Source organism: Oncorhynchus nerka, linkage group LG14 (assembly GCF_034236695.1).
Source record: "Oncorhynchus nerka isolate Pitt River linkage group LG14, Oner_Uvic_2.0, whole genome shotgun sequence".
NCBI lineage: Eukaryota > Metazoa > Chordata > Actinopteri > Salmoniformes > Salmonidae > Oncorhynchus > Oncorhynchus nerka.
Genome location: NC_088409.1, coordinates 37685940 through 37708903, shown reverse-complemented (window position 1 = coordinate 37708903; position 22964 = coordinate 37685940). Strand labels below are relative to the sequence as shown.

The 22964-nt window shown below is 40.6% G+C and overlaps 2 protein-coding genes and 1 long non-coding RNA gene across 4 annotated transcripts; 1 reads left to right on the top strand and 2 right to left on the bottom strand.

Annotated features, from left to right (window-relative positions):
- Positions 1-424: 424 nt before the first annotated feature.
- LOC115140971 (uncharacterized) lies at positions 425-5323 on the bottom strand. The gene is made up of 4 exons (XR_003865310.2): positions 5161-5323; positions 4727-4786; positions 3307-4187; positions 425-2932 (listed from the first exon to the last, which is right to left on the bottom strand). It is a non-coding gene; the product is annotated as an uncharacterized LOC115140971 (long non-coding RNA).
- On the top strand, positions 1396-12699 carry LOC115140970 (nucleoside diphosphate-linked moiety X motif 17-like). 2 transcript variants are annotated; one of them, XM_029679507.2, is made up of 9 exons: positions 1396-1692; positions 3742-3855; positions 10345-10461; positions 10618-10801; positions 10933-10958; positions 11123-11215; positions 11385-11483; positions 11699-11835; positions 12012-12699. In XM_029679507.2, the coding sequence occupies exons 1-9, from the start codon at positions 1615-1617 to the stop codon at positions 12181-12183; spliced, it is 1020 nt and encodes a 339-aa protein (XP_029535367.1). In that variant the 5' UTR covers positions 1396-1614; the 3' UTR covers positions 12184-12699. The 2 variants fall into 2 exon arrangements, with proteins under 2 accessions (XP_029535367.1, XP_029535368.1); XM_029679508.2 differs by lacking the exons at positions 1396-1692; positions 3742-3855 and adding an exon at positions 7815-8404.
- On the bottom strand, positions 12454-22448 carry LOC115142040 (mucin-2-like). Its single transcript, XM_029681519.2, has 8 exons — positions 22197-22448; positions 20781-20977; positions 19482-19549; positions 19237-19379; positions 18085-19091; positions 17787-17912; positions 16294-16360; positions 12454-15927 (listed from the first exon to the last, which is right to left on the bottom strand). Exons 1-7 carry the CDS (start codon positions 22246-22248, stop codon positions 16301-16303), a joined length of 1653 nt encoding a protein of 550 aa, XP_029537379.2. The 5' UTR covers positions 22249-22448; the 3' UTR covers positions 12454-15927; positions 16294-16300.
- Between the last annotated feature and the right edge of the window lie 516 nt (positions 22449-22964).

Here is a 22964-nt window from a genome sequence, read left to right as displayed (position 1 = left end):
CCACCTAGTCCTCTGGTAGGCTTGGTGGAGTTTACACCATATTGCTTAGACACACCAATCCAGTCCATTCAAATCCCCAGAATCGTGAAGGGTATATGGGTTATGTTGAATGGCCAGTTTGAGATGATGCCAGTCTGTGCTAGTTCCTCACTTCATCCTCCTTCCTTCCTCCTTCCTGAACCTTGTCATTGGGTCTAGGTGGTGGTAGAGACTGGTACTGACCCCACCGGAGCCAGCCAGGCCTCCCTGAGCGACAGTGATGTGGCCTTACTGGGCAGTGTTGAAGATTCTGACACCCCGGCTCCACCATACTCTCCTTGAGGCAGAACCATGCCATACACCTCACCCTACTTCTTACAACACATATTGCATTGTAGTATACCCTATGTACTCATGTGATTCTCTTGTTTGAATTCGTTCGAATACCTAAACTGTGCATGAAGATTATCATTAGGAAGTGTGACACGCTGTGAATGTGTCTGATTGTTTTGTCATCAATGTGAGCAGTCGTGTCCTGGTGATGGTTCTGTCCTGATGAATGTATTGCTCTGTAGTGGTTCCTAATATATCAAGTAGGACTGTTATTCTCTTTGCTATTTCATATTACTGTAGAGTTAATATCTTGATTTCTGACAGTGTATCATTCTTTCATTCAGTAAATGTAATATTTCCTCTTCAAGTGTTATAGTGTCTATATTGGTAGAAGTTTACACAGGTCACTGTAACCTTATTTCCATCTGGTTCCAACTGTTTAATGCTTTTCTGGAGGTGAAATGCCAACCTGACATCATATGCACTCAAATCAGCCATTCATCTTTTGCCTTATTGATTTGAAGTGAAACTGAGAATGCATGTTGTTGAGTGGCACTCTACTAAAAGCTGGGGCGCTGTAGGCTAAATATAATTCATGACATGAGGGCAATTTCCTCCATCCCTGATTTAATAGCCTCACCCCCCAACAGATCAGTAGGAGGAATTGATTAGTGGTCTTGCTTTGGGCGAGTTTGTTTTGCATGGCCTGGTGCCCTGGTGGATGGAGATTTGTCTTTAGGACCAATGGAAAGGTTGAAAATGAGCAAACCGTGCTCACCTGGAGAACCAGGCCACACAAAACAAATTTGCCCCTTGTTTCTCCAGTGATGTGCAGTCAGGGTAGGCAGTGCATTCTACAAACCACTACCCTTCGCTGGGTGTGTTACTGGAAGAAGAAAAACTGCTTATCCCATTCATTTTAACAGAAGGCAAAGGTAGGTGATCTGAAATGGTATCATTATTATAAAATATTGCTTGAGAGTAGATCAATATAGCAGCACATTACTCAATTAAAGATGATTTTTGTTTTCCTTATGAGTAGCTAACTAATACAAAGACAAATCAAATGACTGCTTGCTGAATCAGTAACATTCACAATCACACCCTTTGATGTATCCTGTAAAGACTATGAAGGAGTAACATGCCAACAACAACCAACATGTTGTCATGCATGGACTGTTAATTTAAATCTAAATAACCTATTTACTGAGCTAAGTAGTCACCTATTAACTATGGTAAGATGTTTTGTTTCACCCCTCCCAACACAGCAAGCCTTGATTCAATTTGCTACAACTTGAAGGAATGCCGTGCCCCTCCCTCCAATATCCTCTCCGAGGAACAGCTGTCGAGTTATTCCAGAGGAAACTCCAAGACTCTGGGGTGAGCACTCAGTTCATTCATAGATGTTTATAGAACAGTTAGGATACTATGGATGGAAGGTATGAATGACTGTGGTTTTGTACTATATATGCCTATAGTAGTAGCTGTTCTGTCACGTTCATGATGCACTGCCTGTAGCTTATAAATGTGTAATCGGTTCATACATTTTGTTTTATGTCTCTTTCTCACTCTACACACTTCTAAGGTGTTTGAGATGACCATTGGGGCTGCTAACGGTCTCCATGGCTGGGAATCTTTTTCAGCTGAACAGTTTCTTTAAAAGAGATGTCTTTGTCATGTTTATTGTTGGAGGATGGATCAGCTATATATTGATCAGTTGTCTTTTAGGTTAAACTAAAAAGAAATTGGAACTGTGCTATTTGTATTCGTGCCACTTGCATTGTTCAACGATACTTCCACACATTGTGTATGTGATCTGTCTCTAAGGTTCAGGATGTTGTTATTTATCCCGTAGGTCCTCCTTAGTGGAATTACTCTTGTACATGCTGGCATTCACCCCACATATAGTACTTCTGGGAAAGTAGGAGAAAGCTGTTTAGATGGCATTCAGAGGCTGGCACCTAGGGTTGTGTCTAGTTCAACAACTGTTAACTCAACCAACTGCTGTCAACCCCTTATACCATGTGTGATCAAGTAGTCGATTTGGTTCTGGGTTCAAGATCAGTCAACCCCTTAGTCAATTAGTCAACCAAGGGAAATATATTTGTGTTTTCTTTAAGAGTATGTCGCCTCTGTTTCCACAGGTGAAGTAAAATGTCTCACTGAATGTAATGACTGCGATATACACCATGGTGGGTTTTGGGCTTGCAGTATATAGGAATCCTTTGTCCAGGGAAGTATTCTCTGTTGCTTTTAAAAAGTTCCAGTTCCGCTGACCAGTCAGTCCAGGACACTGGGGTTTGGATCTCGAGGTTCTACAGTACTTGGTCAAAGTAGTGAAACAAGTCCAAATAACTAGCCACTAGCTCCCCACAGTGGTATCAATCACAATGGTTATCGGGTCCAGAACATTTGACCAATAGTGTAACTCACTAGGTCCCCACAACATCTGGCACTGTGTGTTGAGGCTGGTGCAGACACCACTGTAGCAGTAGGAGGAGCCTTCCTCGCCGTTCTGCAGGAACACGTTGGGGGGGCAGTAGGGAGAGGCACCGGTGCAGTGCTCTGGGAGGTCACACTCCCCCAGGGGCTGCCAACACATCCATCCACCTGTACGCAGCTGGTTAGATGGAGAAACTAGACAGTAAATCAATAAAGGAGTTTATGATTTGGACCTTTGTTCAGCTTCTTGTGACAGATCATGTATCAGTTTAGTTTATTAGGATCACTATTAGCTATTGCACATGCAGCAGCTACTCTTCCTAGTGTCCACATAAAACATACAAATACATGACAAAATACAGAACAGTACTAGACAAGAACAACAAAATATTTATCAGAGTTATAACATATATGATTATAATAAATATGATACTAATGACCTGAGCTGATTTAAATGTAGGTGTTCAGTAGTGTGTTCAGTGATGGGGTTGAGTGTGTGAGTGTATCAGTGAGGGTCCAGTGAAGGAGACAGAGGGAGAGAGGCTTGCCCACCTTGCAGTTGTCACAACAGATGCCTTTGGAGGAACACTGGGCCCCAGGAACTTTCCGAATGCACTGTATGTGTGATGCACTTAGGCGTAGTGGGTGCGGAGTCAGGCGCAGGAGGCAGAAGGTACAGATCAATGCTTTAATCTCCGGCACAGAGAAAATAGTACACACCAATACAGGGCGCACATAAACAACCGGCCCAAAACCAGGACCTAAACAGTCCGGAAAAACACCCAAACTGAAACGCACTACCACACAGAAACAACAGAGGGAAAATAAGCCCTCACAAAGAGCAGGCGGGCCTTACCGGCTTAAATAGCCCAACTAAAAACCTAAACAAAAAACAGGTGAAACGAATAAGACAAAACCAACATGATGCTGGTGTGGTGTGTAAATGTCTCCTCTGTTGTGTCTCTGCATGGCTTCCTTCCTGTGAAGCTCCTGATCAATGGCATGCTGGGCATTCTGATTGGTTTCTTGGTGCTGGAGATGCTGATCAGTGTGATGGTTATCACGTATGGGCTGTGCACCATGGGTACCGACGACCCAGAGGTAAGAACCATCTCCTCACAACCAACCCAATTTTTTTTTTCACTAATTGGTCTTTTGACCAATCAGATCAGCTCTGAAAAATATCTGATGTGAAAAGATCTGATGTGATTGGTCAAAAGACCAATTAGTGGAGAAAAAAAATTGGGCTGCCTGTCTAAGATTAGATATGTCCCTCTCCTCCCTGCCCAGGTCCCTCAGACTGACACCCCTCTGTGTGTTCCCAGCAGCACTGTAGACCCCCCTGTGCTCCCCTGGCACTCAGAGTGAAGTCACCACAGTGGTGACACTGCCATGAAACAGTCAGACATGATGATAAAGGGCAAATCTTTGGCCTAGTGGCAAGAAAAAAAAGAGGGAAAAAACAAATACTTTACTGTTATGCTTGCCTTTCTTGCACTAAAACACTTGTACTTGTGTTTTCTTACTAATACTGATTCAGATGAAAGCTGCTTCACTGAGTAAAGTTTAACTTACAATGATTGTCATATGTGGTTGTCTTACCTAAATAGGACATTAAGTTAAATCGCTTTGGATTTCTACTAAGCTATATACAATTATTTTAAGGTCATACCAAGGATCATTTAGCTATTTGATTTAGAATTTTAAGACGCCTTGAAGAATCCCCCAAAATATATTTAAAAAATATTTGATGGAAAATTGTATTTGGCCCATAAAAATGCATTGAATAACAAATTCACTACACGTAACAATAGATAGTCCCCCCAAAAAAATCTAAAGAAAGTTTGTTCTTAACTGTCTGACCTATATCTGAGAGCTATAACAAATATCAGGAATATTTATTATTTGTATTTATTTGTGCATGTACTTAACTGCTTATTTTTGACACTAAACAGTGTCCGTATATACTTACATAATGTTTTAAAGTGGTACTGGCGACCTTCAGACGAGTCTTGTGAGGCTTGTGGGTATCCTAAAGCAAAATAACACATGTACGCGTTTGTGAGACTCACCTTTCCACAGAGGGGTGATATTAGTGTGTAGCCCAAACAGTTCGGACACAACAGACAAAAGTTGGCAGATAGGCAGTAAGATTATGGGGGTCATAGAACAAAACGGAGAATATCATCGTTATAGTCTTATCTTTCCATAGAGGGTTCATACATTATTTAAAAAATAATAATAATCATCGCAGATGCGGAAGTGCGACATAGGCGTATATGGTGGATTGAGAAACATTATACTTAAACTGCGCTGTTTACATGATGAATGCATAATTTTTATTGAACCTTTATTTAACAAGGCAAGTCCGTTATGAACTAATTATTATTTACAATGACGGCTTACCCCTGCCAAACCCGGACGGCGCTGGGCCAATTACGGCCGGATGTGATACAGCCTGGATTCGAACCAGGGACTGTAGTGACGCCTCTTGCACTGAGATGCAGTGCCTTAGACCGCTGCGCCTCTCGGGAGCTAAAACTTAAATCAAATAAAATCCATCTCATTCTTCAATACATTAGATCTTACATAGATATACCTTACATTATTGGTATCAGTAGATTTGAACTGTTTAGTTGTGTTTTTCAAAATTGTTATTTTAGGCAGGTTTATTTTACTGAAGCATCTTTAAAATAATATTGGTCTTTGGCGCCACCCACTGGATCAATACTACACTGAATGCGGCGGCACATGGGTGCAACCACAGTCATAGAGGAAGAGGCGAAGCTTGAGGATTCACTCTCGCCAAAATCTGTCAAAAATAAGGCCAACACGTTTCTATTGGTTAATTCTTACATAAATTTGTCGCCTGCCTTCCTGCCTTTGTGATAACAACTCCCATTGTTAGGGCGGTGACATGAGCATCTCGTCATTATATACAGATCTCTGCCACAGTGCCACGTGTTTGGTAGATGGGGAGCTCAGTGTTATGAGGTAGATAATGCTACCCTCCAAAGGAAGTGTGATTAGTTTTTTGTTGTTCTCCATTATAATTGATTATGTATTCTCTCAGGGAGAACAGATATTGGGAGGTCTTTGTTTGCGGACGACAGGGCACTGTGGAAGATAGGGAGAAATATTCCCCATAAAGTCAGGAGAGTTCAAGAAGGATCAGAGAAGTTGAACAGTAGTCCCACAGGTGGGGCTTCAAGTTCTCAGTTGAGAAAACCAGAGGTGTGGACTTGAGTCACATGACTTGGACTCGAGTCAGACTCGATTCACAAATATGATGACTTGCAACTCGACTTTGACTTTAACATCAATGACTCGTCACTTAACTTGGACTTGAGCCTTTTGACTCAAACTGACTTGATACCCTCCCCAAGCCCAAATATGAAACATTATGCTATTAAAAAAACTGTGCAGCGCATCAACTCTTCATTTAATCGATAACCATTTGAATCGGACAGCAGCCAATCAAATTGTGCCAGCTGAGAAAAAGTTGTGTGTGGCAGTGCAGAGGAACATCGGTGGGTGAATTCAGACGAAGCCCTTGGAAAGATGATACCCAAAATGATTATGTTCGGATATAAAGACTTCGCTGTATCAACAAAAAACAGATTCCAACTTTCAAAACTTGCGGGAAGAAAATTACAGACGGAGGCGCAACAACTTCCAACTTTGTTCGACATTTGAAGCTGCACAAAGAACGATAAGTCGTGGCGAATATAGCTGACAGCTATATATAACTTAACGTAACATTTAATCAATGAGCCTCCACACAGTCAGTCAGTGCAGGAACTTGATCATTGCACCCAAGATTGAGCACCAACTGGCTAGGCAGTTGGTAGCATAAATTCTGCCTGATGTTACTGCTATTCCGAAAACCATTGACATATGTTAGCCTAGTGTGTGTGTGTGTGTGTGCGTGTGCGTGTGTGTGTGTTAAGGTTGGGCGATTGTGTACAAGCTTACATCGCCCGATTGCGCCCCATAGCGATCCTCGATAGTCGATCGAAATACATGGCTACCCATGTATTTCCATTAAAATAAAGTTTATTTGGAAAGTAATAAATATATATATTTTTAAAAGCATTCATGATTTGCGTAAATGTAATATACTACCTATTACTCTTGTTAAAAATATGAAATGGTATTACATTTGGTGAAGAGCACACTCAAAGTTTAGGACTTGAGACTTGACTCGGACTTGCCTGACTTGGAGGGGGGTAGAATAGCATTAAAAACAAATGACAAGAGTTGTGGAATAGGGAGGGAAAGGGAAGACTCCTGTGTAAGATCCATGAAAATGTGAGGGCAGGGAGGAACAAGGGATCACAAGGCTCTGGGACACACAAACCTCAACAGAACAAAAAATCTGACTGGGTGTGATCACTGTCAGGAGAAGATGGAGACAGTGGAAAACAGGTTATTTCAGTGCCAGCACAATGGGAGGGATTGCTATCAGATTTAAGGGCAAATATATAATATAGGCTATTTAGCAGATGCTTTTATCTAAAGCAACTTTGTCATTCGCGCATACATTTTATGTATGCGTGGTCCAGGGAATCAAACCCACTACCATGGCATTACAAGCACCATGCTCTACCAACTGAGCTACACTGGTATAGAAGGGTCAAGCTTAAGTTAATAGCTGAGAAAATCTTCAGGGGATGTAGTATTTAATAATGTTAGTTTCCTTAAAGGAAAACTACACCCAAAACCAAAATCTTTCCATATAGGTTTCATTAGTCCATTTTTTAAAAACATTGTCAGCATTCTTTCAAAATACAGAAATACAGACTATCAGAGATGCTGTCTTTTCCATCATATGTATGTATTCTGTATTTCTGTATGGTGAAAGTTATACGGTATATCTTTAAAACCTTATTGATGACATGCAACGCATTTTGATATCAACAATGGACTAAGGAAAAAAATACCAAAATATGTTTTTGGGGTGGAATTTTCAGGAGATGAGAATAGTTGGTAGGATGTAGAGTTTTTAGACTTTCCTTTTCTCTGGTCCACACTCCAGTCCAGTTTGTTGCGGTAAAGAACATTAAAGTTGGTTGCTAACCGCCATGTATAAACTGAAGAAGAAGAAGAGCCACATGTGATTTCGATGTAGCCAATGAATGTAGGTAGCTAGCTACGTGTACATTTGTGTTTATATTCCTTGGACATGACAGCCAGCCATAGAAGCTAAGAAGATCAGTGGGCAGGAAACAATTTTGTTGCATGTACCGTCCACCTAGCTAACAAGGCAGGAGCCCACTGGATAGTTAGCTAATACAGCTTGGGAATTGATCAGAATAACGGCTAGCTATAGAGTTATCTTGGTTGTCAATACTTCAGTGAACTGCAGTGGGATGTCAATTGCGCTACTAATTTGAACAAATGTGTAATGTGGCAATATTAGCTAGCTAGCTAACGTGCATTACCATTCTTATATTGCTATCAGATTTGTTATCGCTCGCAGGATTATTTTACAAATTGTTTTGTAAATCAGGCTAGCCAACTGTCACCTGCATTAAACTACTGTATCTATCAATAAGGAGAATAATTGACAACCATGGAAAAAGTCACGAAAATACTGGTTCATCTGTCGAAGAATAATGTCGCACCGCAATGTGCCCGTTTTGTACAGGTCAGTTGTGCATGTGCTATGTTTTTGCTTTGTTGTCACTTCAACACTAGCCAAATGCCAATGTCACGTGGAATTTATGAAAACGAGGTCCTATGTCAGTGTTTGGTTTTACTGCAGTACCATTTTAAAGGGGTAGGTCACCCAAATGAAATAAAAGGTTAAATAAAAGATAAAACAATAATACTGTACATATACACTACATGACCAAAAGTATGCGGACAACTTCACGTCAAACATCTAATTGCAAAATCATGGGTATTACTATGGAGTTTGTGCCCCCCAGTCGGCTTTCCAATTCATCCCAAAGCAGTTCGGTGGGGTTTAGGTCAGGGCTCTGCTGGCCAGTCAAGTTTTTCCACACTGATCTCGACAAACTATTTCTGTATGGATCTCCCTTCATACACTGGGGCATTGTCATTGTCATCAAAATTTGTCATGCTGAAACAGGAAAGGGCCTTCCTCAAACTGTTGCCACAAAGTTGGAAGCACATAATCATCTGGAATGTCATTGTATGCTGTAGCATTAAGATTTCCCTTCACTGGAACTAAGGGGCCTAGCCCAAGCCATGAAAAACAGCCCCAGACCATTATTCCTCCTCCGAACTTTCTAGTTGGCACTATGCTTTGGGTCAGGTAGCGTTCTCCTGGTAGCCGCCAAACCCAGAATCGTCTGTCGGACTGCCAGATGGTGAAGCGTGATTCATCACTCCAGAGAATGGATTTCTACTGCTCCCGAGTGGCAAGCTTTGCACCACTCCGGCCGACGATTGGTGAATTTAGGCTTTTGTGCGGCTGCTCGGCCATGGAAATCCATTTCATGAAGCTCCCGGCGAACAGTTCTGACTTTGCTTCCAGAGGCAGTTTGGAACTCGGTAGTGAGTGTTGCAACTTAGGACAGATTTTTTACACACTACGTGCTTCAGCACTCGGCAGTCCCATTCTATGAGCTTGTGTGGTCAAACACTCACAGTGCAGTACAAACCCTCCAATAACCTCAACCAAACATTTTTTTGTAGTTGCGGATCAGACCTGCACAATAGTCAGGAGGAATTTTGGAACATTCCTTTTTACAAAACTGTTTTAGTTAAGCAATATTGGGACAGCAGTGGCTTCTTCTGTGGTGTCCTCCCATGAACACCATTCTTGTTTAGTGTTTTACGTATCATAGACATGTCAGAGATGTTAGCATGTTCCAGACATTTCTGTAAGTCTTCAGCTGACACTAGGATTCTTCTTAAACCTCGTTGAGCATTCTGCGCTGTGCTTTTGCAGTCATCTTTGCAGGATGGCCACTCCTAGAGAGAGTAGCAACAGTTCTGAACTTTCTCAATTTATAGACAATTTGTCTTACCTTGGACTGATGAACATCAAGGCTTTTAGAGATACTTTTGTAACCCTTTCCAGTTTATGCCAGTCAACTATTCTTAATCGTAGGTATTCTAACATCACTTTTGTTCAAGGCATGGTTCACATCAGGCAATGCATCTTGTGAATAGCAAACTCAAATTTGCAAATTAATTACTTAAAAATGATACAATGTGATTTTCTGGATTTTTGTTTTAGATTACGTCTCTCACAGTTGAAGTGTACCTATGATAAAAATTACCAACCTCTACATGCTTTGTAAGTAGGAAAACCTGCAAAATCGGCAGTGTATCAAATACTTGTTCTCCCCACTGTATAGTTTATATTTCCTTAATCTATGGGCCAAAGATTGCCATCCATAATCAGGATTTGTATATTGATAACCAAAAAACAATGACTGAATGGACCCATACCAGGCCCAGTACTTTCCCCTCCAAAATACATTGAAATCAAGTAATTTAGGTAAATGGTTAGCCTTTATTGTAGTTGCCGAATTTTCAAAGGTTGTTATATGAGGTGAATTATGCAACAGTTAAAAAAAACGTCTTTTTTTTTACCACTTAATTTTCTGTTAGAGCATAACAGGTCATTTTACAGAGACTCTTGATGATGAGGTGGAGGTGAAGTGTTCTTTGGAGAACAATCGCTTTATACTGTGTGACTGCGAGAAGGGGAGAGGAATTCCTCTAAAGGTAATGGCTCAACGGAATACATTCAATTTAATAAAATTATAGGTTTAATTGTTTTATCGGTTATGGCCACATCCCATACAAATAATTGTTGGTTGACTGAAAAAAGTATAATGGAAAATGTTTGAGTTTATTTGGTTAATATTTCTTTTTTCTCAGAGGGCAAACTTTTGCCCCTTCAAGTATCTGTCTGTCGCAGAGGCAGCTGCAATCCCATTGGATGTTCAGAGCCGCGGAGTGGACGTGGGGGTTGCTATTCTTCTGCAGTCAGCCAATCAGAAGGTGTTGTTAACTCGACGGGCGGCCAGTCTCCGCATTTTCCCCAATGTGTGGGTTCCACCAGGTATGGCATCATTTTGCGGCAGTAACCTTTCAAAATGAAATGGCATTCCATAGGACGACACTTTGGGTAACCCAGTTAACCTTAGTGTTGTTTCCTGATATTGAAAGGGTGATTTGTTTTCTTTTTTTCAGGTGGCCATGTGGAACTGGATGAGAGGGTAAAGTTTCTAGTTGCTATAGCTATTAAACAGTGGAAGATAAAATGGATTATTCCTCATAAGTGTCTTTGCCTGTGGTTTCAACACCCTCATGGTATCTGGGGTCAATTCCCTTCAATCAAGCATGGTGTGTGTGTTTGCCTCATATCTCTCTTGTTTGTCAGCTCCTGGACGCAGGGCTGAGGGAGCTGAGGGAGGAGACAGGACTGAAGCTGGACCCTGGAGACGTCTCAGCTCAGCTGCTGGGGCTCTGGGAGGTGGGAAATCACTGCCACTACACATCACATTTCCAGGGAATAGTTTATTAAATAATAATAATATGTAAATGCCTTAGAAAAAAATCTGCTGGCCACAATTCCACAGACATTTGATACATTCTGATTTGTCTGACAGTCCTGTTTGCTCATGTTCTGTTTCTCTTCACAGTCAGTTTTCCCACCCATGCTGAGCAGAGGGATGCCGCAGAGGCACCATGTGGTCACTTACATGCTCCTAAACACCTCCCTCACACACCAGCAGCTCCAGGTATTTGCCTCACTGTCCTGTATCTATCTGCCTGCCTGCCTGCCTGCCTGCCCTGCCCTGCCCTGCCCTGCCCTGCCCTGCCCTGCCCTGCCCTGCCCTGCCCTGGCCTGCCCTGGCCTGCCTGCCTGCCTGAGGCAGGCAGGCAAAGCCTTTAATGAGGCATTAAAGGCATACAAAGCTAAGGCCTCTGACACTAAAGACTATATTTGTTCTAGGCCTCTCTGCACCCCAAGCCTGCTGAGGTCAGTGGTTGTCTGTGGGTGGACGCCTCGCTGGTCAAGGCCATCGTGTCCGCCGTGGACGGAGAGGAGGGTTCTGTGACACCGTTGGAGGGCCTGGCTCCAACCATAAGGTATATCACATCCACAAAGTAATGCACTCAAAACATAAACAATAGATTATGTAGTGTACCATTGATAAGTATTTGTGATTTTTTTTTTACTGGGCTAATTTCCTCTGACATGAATTATTTAATTGCATTCCTCTTAACAATGTTGGCATTTTGTTTCTGTGGTGTTGGTTCTGCAGTGTATCGGAGGTCTCTCCGGAAGGTGGGCTCAGTGAGTCAATTTTGCCATTGTCTGTTTTGTGTAACCGGGCCCCGAATAGCGGAGAGGATGTGGAGCGGGTCAGCACTGGTACCAAATATGCCCTGGAGCTCTGGCTTAAGAACCTGGAGGGACAGGGGACCCGATGTTAACTGTCTTCACTAAACCTGGACGTCTAGCCCTGTGATGAAGTGACTTCCTGGAGGATGACATCACTTCCGGGAGTTTGCCTTAACCGGTGAAGGTCACCTAAAGTGAACTATCATCTTTCAAAAAATCTTGTACGTATTAACCAATAATGAACTTTGGGTGATCTGTCCCTTTAATATCTACAGCAACACCTACAAGTCTTATATGGCTGTTTGAGGGCTTTGCATGAGCTATCAATGTTGTGCTTAAGAACAGTTTTTATTGCAAGGGTGTTGTTGTTAGTGATGAAATGTTATGAACAAAGTGGATTTATACTGCAGATGCTTTTATGATCATTATATTCCATTTGCGCCTTCGAGCCACAAGATGGCAATGCATAGCCTACACAGTGATTTCACATTTGGAAACAATCGCAAAACAATCAGAATTCTGATTTAAGTTTACATAATTATCTTGACTTGTAAATAATAATGTGTTCTTAACTGACTCGCCTGATTAAATAAAACTGTATAAAAATATTTACATTTTTCTAAATGTAATTATTTTCCTCAACCAGCATATTTACTTTTTTACTATACTCAAGACAGAAGTTAGGTCTCAAGTCAGTTAGGTTAGGTCTTCATTGTAAAGATAAACACATAAATATGGTATTGTACTTTCAACTGAAGTTATCTAATATTTATTGTTTGCAGTGATTCAATAATTAGCATTTAAAGACCTCATTTTTATATGTCATAAGTGGAAGGTGTGTGTGTCATGTTTAGACATGCATTTAGACATGCAGCCCAATTCTGATCTTTTCCCCACCAATTTGGTCTTTAACCAATCACATCAGATATTTTTCAGAGCTGATCTGATTGTTCCAAAGACAATTAGTGGGGAAAAAAAAAAAAAAAAAATGGGCTGCCTTTGTAAAGCAGTCTTGGTGTGTCAGCTGTTTATGTAGGATTTAACAGCTACTGTTACTGCGTTGCAGTCTCATGGTTGATCTGAAGCAATGCGTGACATTTGAATGCAAATCGGCCAATTTCAAAGCGAAATCTTGAATGTTAAATGGTGGAGGGGTATGGGGTGGGGTGTAATAATGAAATGTAAAACAGTTTTCTACAGTAACTACTTAACTAAGTGACTACAATTGGTGCATTAAATTAGGGACACATTTCACAACATCTACAAGTCAGAATCCACAGTAAAAAATTGGAAGGGTTTTTGTTTCCTCTAATTCATCATAAGTCATTACATTTTAATGTCACTAGGAATAACATTCAGATGGAAAGAGTTGGGAGCATAATCTTAATCAGATCCTGAACTATCCCATTTTTCCCAAACTGTCCTGGCTTTTACCATGCAGAGGTAATCGGACCTGTTGTCAGTATTAGGAGCACCACACCCTCTGTGCCAATAGCAGTGGGAACTGGGCATTCCAGTGGGCAAGTATGTGGCAGGGCATTCAAGGTATAATCAAGTCTTGATGCCACATTTCCTTGCCAGCGTATTGTCTGTATTGGTGATGTCGTGATATTACTGTATGTTATATTGTCTAGATTTGTCCTATCGTCATAGTCTGTCACTTGTCTGATTTTGTTTCTAAGTTACATAAGAGTGACTCAGTGACTTATTCATTACCACTAATGCATTTGTGTCTGCATATCTTCACAAGTGGATTTTACCTTTTGCCATTGACAATTGACAGACAACTTTTGTCATATTGGCCCAAATGCAAAGACATTCACTTATTTTCTTGATGGTATTATTAGAATAGGTTGACTCTGTTGGCTAAAGAAGCATTGCACAGATGCATGGGTGTATGGTTCTATCAGTACGTACATCTACATGCTTGAATAATGTTTTGTTAGACCGTTATCAAATGACTTAAGATTGCATTCGGTCTTTGCTCTTTTTGATTGATTTTAAGCCCAGCCAACCGATAAATCATATTGTCTCTGAGGTCAGAATCAAACAATGACCTCAATGTGTTAGAAACAGTAAGAAGTGATCTGATTTGTTTTGGTTGAAAGTTTCTCTCCGATTGATTGATCTTCCTGCTGGACAGTATTAGTAACAGCAACCACTGTGATGTTTTCCTGGAAAAATACACAATGCAACTGTAGAAAGACGCATCTAACACAGACTATACAGTTAGGGGATATGGAGAGGGAGGGACATACACCTCATGCATTTTGGATAAGAATGCGGTTTGTACTGCATACCTTGAAAAATGTAAGTCTTCAATTCTCAATGTCACTTGGTAGCTGGTTATCATGAATGTTATGTATCTGTTACCACGACATCCATATGTCAACTTTTTATGTTAAACCTAGCCCATTGGCCAAAACAGCAGAAAGAGGTGTTGCCTTTTTAATACACACTGACTTGCATATAATGGACAAGGTTTGAGTTATTCTCAATGTTATGGAGTCTGACTAATTTCGTAATTTAATACAATACCTTATTCTTTATCACACCGCCACACCCAGCCTAACTATAAAGCACGTTATCTAGATATCTATTTACTTGTTCCTTTCACACAAAGAATAAAAGAAAGAAAAGCCAGGGGATGAGGGCAGGCTTAGATACAAACAGAGGCATGTCTGTTCTGCCCTAGCTTCAGTTCTCCTGATGAACAGAATCATCCAACTCTTTTACAAACCACTTCTGCCCATAAAATCTAACAAACTTTATTTATTATTTACAATATTTAATGATTTAGATTTAGATTTTTTAATGCAAAATTTAAAGCTCCAATGCACTGTCACTTCAAATGTTTACAGATCGTTACAGCTCACAGATTGGATTAATAATGGTGGATTTATTTAATCAGATTGTCAAATATACATAACATTGGTGTTTTCCTCACTGGGTTGGGTTTGTGGAATAATTAACTTCTTGGCATGCTAGTGTCCTATCTCAAAACATGTCTTATCCAGCAGTAGGGAATTAGATCTGGATCTCTCAGCCCAAGTCAAAAGGTTTGATTTATAGTCTTTGAAAACAATGAACTTCTTGTTAACTGTACCTGATTGGATATTTTTCTTAGGGGCACCCTTACTCATTCTTCTTAAATGTTAATTGCAGGATACATATTTTGACCCCATTTACTGATCTATGATCAGATTTATTTTTTACAAAGGTTAAGCTTGCCTTCAGTAAAGACTGAAAATACAACTCAACCCATTACCACAAGGAGAGCACATCAAGCCACATGATACCTTTCAAAGGCCTGGTTACTTTAGACAGAAACTAAAGTAGGGAGGTTGGTCGGGGAGGAGTAACATATACTAAATGGAGTGTCTCGGATTTACGTACAGAATAATACGAAATACAAATGGAGTCAATGGAATGGTAACAACCACATGGAAACCACGTGTTTGATGTCTTTGATACCATTCCATTGACTTCATTCCGGCTATTATTATGAGCCGTCCTCCCCTCAGCAGCCTCCACTGGTAAAAACATTAGGAATAAAATAACATTAGGACATCTGCATTGCTTGCTGCTTGGGGTTTTAGGCTGGGTTTCTGTATAGCACTTTGTGACATCAGCTGATGTAAAAAGGGCTTTATAAATAAATGTGATTTGATTTGAATAAATACAGGTTGAAATTACAATCAGTGAGCCAACGCCATGATCTTCATTCAGATACTTCAGAGATAATTGGACCATTTGTACAGAATTGTCATTGCTCCCATGCATATTACTTCATAAGGCCATTTCAGATGGTCTTCTTACCCAATTGACTGGAGCTTCTGGAGGAAAGAGAAGTAGGGAAGGGATAAAAAAATGTGTTTTGTAAAAACAGTAAATTACTTCAATTAAATATATACAGTATCTTCAACATTACATGAGGGATGTGTTTTCTTAGGAAGTTATTTCAATGTGTTTAATCAATATGTATGTTGACACATCTCTACACACCTATATCTACAATAATCAGTAGTCTACCTATTCGAACCTCACATTGAACCCCATCCCCCTGATGTATGGAAGGAAAGAAAGCATTCAGGGGAGATTGTCTCCTGGAATTGAAAACATGAAACTACACTTCCTCTGTTGTCTACCTGAAAGTACCACTGAAGTACATTAGCATACAGAAAGTGTGTCACCTACTGTACCTGTGTGTCAGTACTCGTTCACCACATGCATCCCTGTTCGGTTTTTCGATGGTCCCCGCATTTCGTCCTGTCTCAGAGAAAGTATCAACTCATCAAAGCTGTAAAGATAATACTGCACACAAAATAATCTACAGGCAAAACTACATTTTGCAGTCTGTTTTTGACCTGTTGTATAGAACTGCAATGTTAGCTTATCTTACAGATGTTCGTCTGTTCTAAAGCCTTAGTTAACGAAGCCTGAAAGACATCCACTCTGCTTAATTGCAACAATAAATCAAACCGGTGATTCATCAATTAAAAGGGCTTTGGGAGGAGAAGGTCATGTAAAGAGAACAGAGTGGTTGTGGATTACAATGTGTCTGTCTGCTGCTCTGTTGCCATAGAGACAGGTGACAGAGGGGGCACTCTTCTCATTATATGCTAGTCAGTCTTGGAGAAAATGTTGGCAGACTAGTACGGAACGATAAATAAATTGATCAAGGAGAGTTGGAGGCTGTGAACAAATAGTCCTCCAATGTCTTCCACTGTCCCCTTTACAAAACAACATAACAAACATGTTCAAACCACTGCTAGCAGCAACACAGAATTAAACCAAATATCTATGTAAATGTAACACAATTATACGAAGTGCATAAACACATATGCAACAATATCCTTATACAATAGATTGAATATAAGCAATGTGTAAGCTAACTCAAACTGTACATTTCCAAAACTAAACAAATATCTATGATGCATACATATCAACGCTAGAAAAAACCTGAGTAGATTCCCTCCTCACTTCACAAACTCTCATGTGTGTGTGCTTGAGGTGTGCACTGCAGTGTGATGAAGATGCAAGTCTCATTAGTACAGTCAATTGTCTTTTTGTTTGGTGTTAAGGGAGAGATCTCACTCTCCCTGACGTTGGTAGATCCCATGGCATTTGTATTTAGCATCCCTTTCAAAGCTCATTCGAGAATATATCTTTTTTATGTCCACAATAAACACAACCTTTTTTCTGTCAAATCATGGTGTTGCCAGTCATTCAAAGTGATATTGATGAGTGACATGCCCCATACAGGAAGGTCCTTGGATGATAACTCTGGTATCATCCCTCATATGTACCCAAGGTAGGATTAAAGCTATAAACTCACAGCTCACAGATGATTGTGTTTAATTGGTTGTCTGGTCTACCAAGAACATCTGCTCATGTGGGGGTTTGATTTCGGAGATAAGCAACTTGGTGCATCAATGAAAATAGGTGGCTTGGGGGGAGGAATATGGCTTGGGACCCTCTCTGGAAGCTACAGGGGTAGTTCGGCTGAGAGGGTAGAGGGGAAGGCTAGTGTTTCCCACGCCTCAGGTTTCCCTGGTCAAAATCAGAAGGGCACAAAGAGACATCTATCTAACACTGAGGCAGAGTGGCCAGTCTTAGTAACCATAGCCAACCTGCTGAATGCAGAATCTGAGTCTGTGTCTATCTGGCCTCTCTGCCAAGACATAGGACTTACATTAGGCTTGCCGTTGGGCACGTCGAAGCGGCTGTGTGTGGAGTACATTTGGATGTCTGCCCCGTGGTTGATCTGGTTATATGGGCTGAAACTTCCATATCTCTGCCTACAGCACAACCACACTAGCTGAAGGTCAAGAAAAGACAAGAATCATAGTACTTTTAAAATGGCCTCCTTAGCATGACATACTGTAACTGTTATAGCAAACAGTTGTGGCTGTTTCTGAGAAATTGGAGGTCTACAATGCATTTAAGGATAAACAGTGTGCATCTGTGTGTCTGTTTGTTTTTGTACTCACCAGCAGTATTAGGAGAATAAGGAGGATTAACAAGGTCAGGACAGCCAGTACCAATAGAGCGATCCCCCATCCTGGGACTCCCTCTCCGCCCCCAGCAACTACAGCTGCAGCATGCTCTGTGGTCTTATGGGTCGCCTCCGTATTCTCTGGGTTCTTATGACTGGTCATTTGGCCTGTGGTATCCTGATACCTGCTTGTTGCTCTCTCAGTAGGGGCAACTGGGGGGTTAGATTGGACTGAGGCAGTTGTTGATGGAGAGGTTTTACGGAAGACTGTCGTGCTACTGGTCTGGGGAGGATTTTTAGGGGTAATAGGGGTGGTTGTGTTGCTAATTGTATTGCTGTGGTCTCCAGGAATATGGGTGCTTACGTTGCTAATTGTTATGTTAGGGTCCCCAGGACTAGGGATGGTTATGTTGCTAATTGTAATGTTGTGGTCTTCAGGAGCAGGGGTGGTTGTGTTGCTAATTGTATTGTTGTGGTCTCCAGGAATATGGGTGCTTACGTTGCTAATTGTTATGTTAGGGTCCCCAGGGCTAGGGGTGGTTATGTTGCTAATTGTAGTGTTTTGGTCTTCAGGAATATGAGTGGTAATGTTGCTAATTGTACTGTTATGTTCTTCAGGAATATGAGTGGTAATGCTGCTAATTGTACTGTTATGTTCTTCAGGAATATGAGTGGTAATGTTGCTAATTCTAGTGATATGGTCTTCAGGAATATGAGTGGTAATGCTGATAATTGTGCTGTTTTGGTCAGGACTAGTGGTGGTGGTTGTGAGGGTATGACTACTTGTGATATTAATTGTTGCAAGACTGGTGATGTTGCCAGATGAAATCATTGCTGTAGATGCAGTTCCATCCCCGACCCTTCCTGAACGGCTAGCCGTACTAACTAAGGCAACTGTAGTAGTCGTTGCTGCAGGGGTATTTGTGGTAGATGGTGGTGAGGAAGTTACAGTTGCTGTTGTACGTGCTACAAGAGGTAGTGTGGCTTTTATTGGAAGTTGACCTAAGGAATAAAGAACATATTTGTGATTCCTGCTTTATTTGACTAATAACCGTTTTTTAAGCTATTTACAAAACAGTTTTTTTTAACATACAAATGAATCAGGCTGCTGCACAGCAGAAGTAGATAAGGTTGCCATCTTCTTTACCTTCAGTATAGGCGAGGTCCAGGTCAAGGGTTTTGGATTTATTTGATTGGATATGAATGGAAAGTAGACCTTTAGCTAAAGTTGGAATGATCATGAATGTAGTCCCAAACATTAATGTCGAGTTTGCAATGACTGATCCATTACTGCAAGAGTGAGACCAGTAGTAAAAATAATTATAATTGTCAATGTCCTTAAAAATGTTTTTTTTCCAATGGCAGAATTTTAAATTCAACATTAGAGCTCACCTGAAGATTATATCAAATACACCCATATATTTGTCAGACTCTGGCAAAGAGCTGTGGACGTCGTCCATCTGAAAAAGAAAGACACAGCAATCAGAGGAGCACTTTAGTATTATCCTACAAGCCTACAAGGCATGTCTTCACATTTTTACTTGTTTGAATATTGAGGATATTGTATCTATAGTATCCTTGTCTATGGTGTAGTGGAGTGGTTCAACTGGAGTGTGAGCTAGTAGTGATGGCTCGTTTTTGCTGTTTACTGTTAAAATAGTGCTCACTGCTAGGTGTTGGAGAGCTGATGATGTTGGTGACATAGAAATACAATGAATAGAACAGACTTGGGAACATCTAACCCTGGCAATTTGACAGGTAAACTCATTGGTACACTCGCAATGGTTGCTTGGTGTAAAGAAGTCAATGGAACTTGACCAAAACAATGGAAATGCTGTGGAAATGTGTGGGGGGAAAATGCCGTGGGGGAAAGATCCGGAGGCTCACCAGCAAAATGTGCCTATATATAGGCTATTGTTAATGTGTGTATTATGCTTGTATAGATGTCAACCCTAATACATTTTCATGTCATCATCACCAATCAACTGCATTACAGTTAAAAGCGACTTTGACTTCTACCACTGATTGTATGCTAGCTATGCTACCGGCTTATACGAACAAGAGTTAGCACTTAGAAGTCACTTCTTCTAAGCCTGAAAGGGACTACTTCTAAATGTTATGCAGTGAAAACAGTCAAATATATCAAAATCAGACTTTAGTAACCACATTGTGGGCCTGTTAATATACATCAATCATGACGTATTTGACGAATATCCACTTTGTTAGATCATATCTGTTGAATGTGCGCCAATCCAGCGTCATTCTTCTATACCCCACGGTCTGTGTTCCCTTGACCTTTTAACCGCATATATTGTGATGCAATCCTTTCCATAGAAATGTAGAATCTTCATTCAAATGATAATAAGTGATGTGGCTCATGCAATATAATATATTTTTTAATTTCAGTTGAGTTAAATCAACAAATCACAGCATATTTTGAGGGGTACACTTCCTGCTTTTACTTCCTGCTTTTCTCCAATGGGTACACTTGCAATGGCCGCCAGTCCACCCATTTACCACAATTGACTTGAATGGGAATGCCCGTTCTATTAATTATATTTCTATGGTGGGTGACTTGTCTTGGCAAGCATGAAGTATCTCCAGGACAAAGAGTTATTTTAGGGGTATAGACTGAGTGATGAGTTGAAGCTCTATGGACAGACTTGAGCAGTAAAAAACACAGACTCTTACCATCTGCTCCACCTGTTTCCTCAGCTGTTTGTACTCCTTAGAGCTTTGATTATTGAGTGACTCAGTGTAAATCTGGTTGGTGATTCTGACGCATAAGTAGTATGCGGACAGCGTAGCTGGGGTGGTCTTGTCACTGCTGCTGGGGGTTGCCCTCCGTAAACGGGAAACAGGCACAACATCAGCAAAGAAAAGGAGTGCTGTACAGGAGAATGGGAAACAAGCCGAAATTCAGAAATGAGCAGAAATACTGTTGGACAGCCATCTAATAAATTACTGCCATTACCCTTAGAGACTGACTGATTGAAGTGCCAATTACAGCCAATAAAGGATGCCTTGTACCGTGGAAATTATTATCTGTAAACAGACACTTTGAGTTGAAAGGGGGGGGTCACCATCTGTGATCTCAATCACTGCAATAATGCATTATTTAGACTAATTTATTCCAAAACAAAGTTTGCAAATGTGTTTTCTCAGTGCGGGAAATAAGTTGTTTTGTCTTATCCCAGGGTTTTGTCTTATCCCAATATTTGATTGAGTGGGATCGATTGTAAATCCATAATACTATTCTGCATAGCCCTGAAGACATTTTATACATTATGACAGATTGACAGATTATGATAGATGTTTTGCTAAGATTTAAAAAATATTCTCAGTGTGGGTTTTATCACCAGTATATTGGCATCACTTGAGGCACCTGAGGAAGCAACTTAAAGTAAAAAAAATATATATATATATATTTTTTAAATTGGCCAAAATGTCATCAAGAAGGCTCCAGAGCAGCCGGGGACAAGAGAATCATGAAAAAGTGGTATTCTGGTTGTGTGCTGATAAGGTTTGACTCTCTGTAAACCACAAAGTATGATTTACTTAGATACAGGTAACTGACAAAATAAAAGAAACACCAACATAAAATGTCTTAATTGGGTGTTGGGCCACCACGAGCCAGAACAAGTGTAGGTGGTTAAGAAGTGTAGGTTACAGTACAACACACAGTCCAATGCTTCCCATGCAACAGTGGTTCCCAACCTTTTTTCGGTTACTGTTTCACCAACAGAATTTTGCTCTACCCGGAGTACCCCTGAAGTACACCCTCATGTGCATTTTACCAGTAGGCCTATGGTCTCATGAGTCTTCTCAAGTACCTTCTGTGGATAGGCCGAGTACCTCCAGGGGTCTTAGTACCCCTGGTTGGGAATCTCTGCCCTACAATAGAAGTCTTTAAAGAAATGTAATGTGTAAATGTGTTATAGGCTACATATTTTTGTATAATCAACACATTAAGATGCATGGAAGAGTAGATAGATAGATTAAATAGATTAGATAGATTAAATAGATTAGATAGATAGATAGATAGATAGATAGATAGATAGATAGATAGATAGATAGATAGATAGATAGATAGATAGATAGACATACCTGAAACAGCCAAAGTAAGAATAATCCCAAATATGATTGGTCTTTTCTCCATGATGTATCATACAGGTAGACGTTTTTAAAAGAAAAGCCAAATACACACAGTGGACGTTGGGAATTAACCTGGTTGCTTACTTGATGAGAAACTATTTCTGTCTGAAAGAAACGATTATTTTATCATCCAGATAATTGTGCAGGTAGGACAGGTGTATGGCGCGGGGCGGACCCTAGAATATGAGTGTGCGCGTTGGAAGAGAACGTAAATATAGACATTCGTGGTGTATGACGCCAACCAGTGGCCAGAAGGATTTGCTACCGGAGTATCAGTTTCACCTTGATGCTGTAAACCTTTGAGAAACAAGGCACAAAAAAGGCATGAGGCAAAATCAACAGCCTGACACGGCCACTATTTAGTCAACTGAGGGAAACTACTCTCAAATTCATAAATGGAGCAATGGCAAGGACTGACAGCCAATGTGGTCGACATGATGTTTGCAAGACTAAAATAACGACAAAAACATAAACCACCCTTTGATTTTGATAAACGATAGGATTAGTCTTGTACTAAAAGTTGTACTAAAATCATGTATATCTTTCCAGAATAAATGGGTGTGTATCATTAATTGAAATTGATATTGAACAACAGGAAACCCTTACAAAAAATATTTCCGTTTTGAAACTGCAGTCGACTGTGGTATTTTGGACGCAGTGATTGCAGAATATCTACACAGCAAAATTACTGCAGTAAAAATTAGGTTTTTATTTTGGACC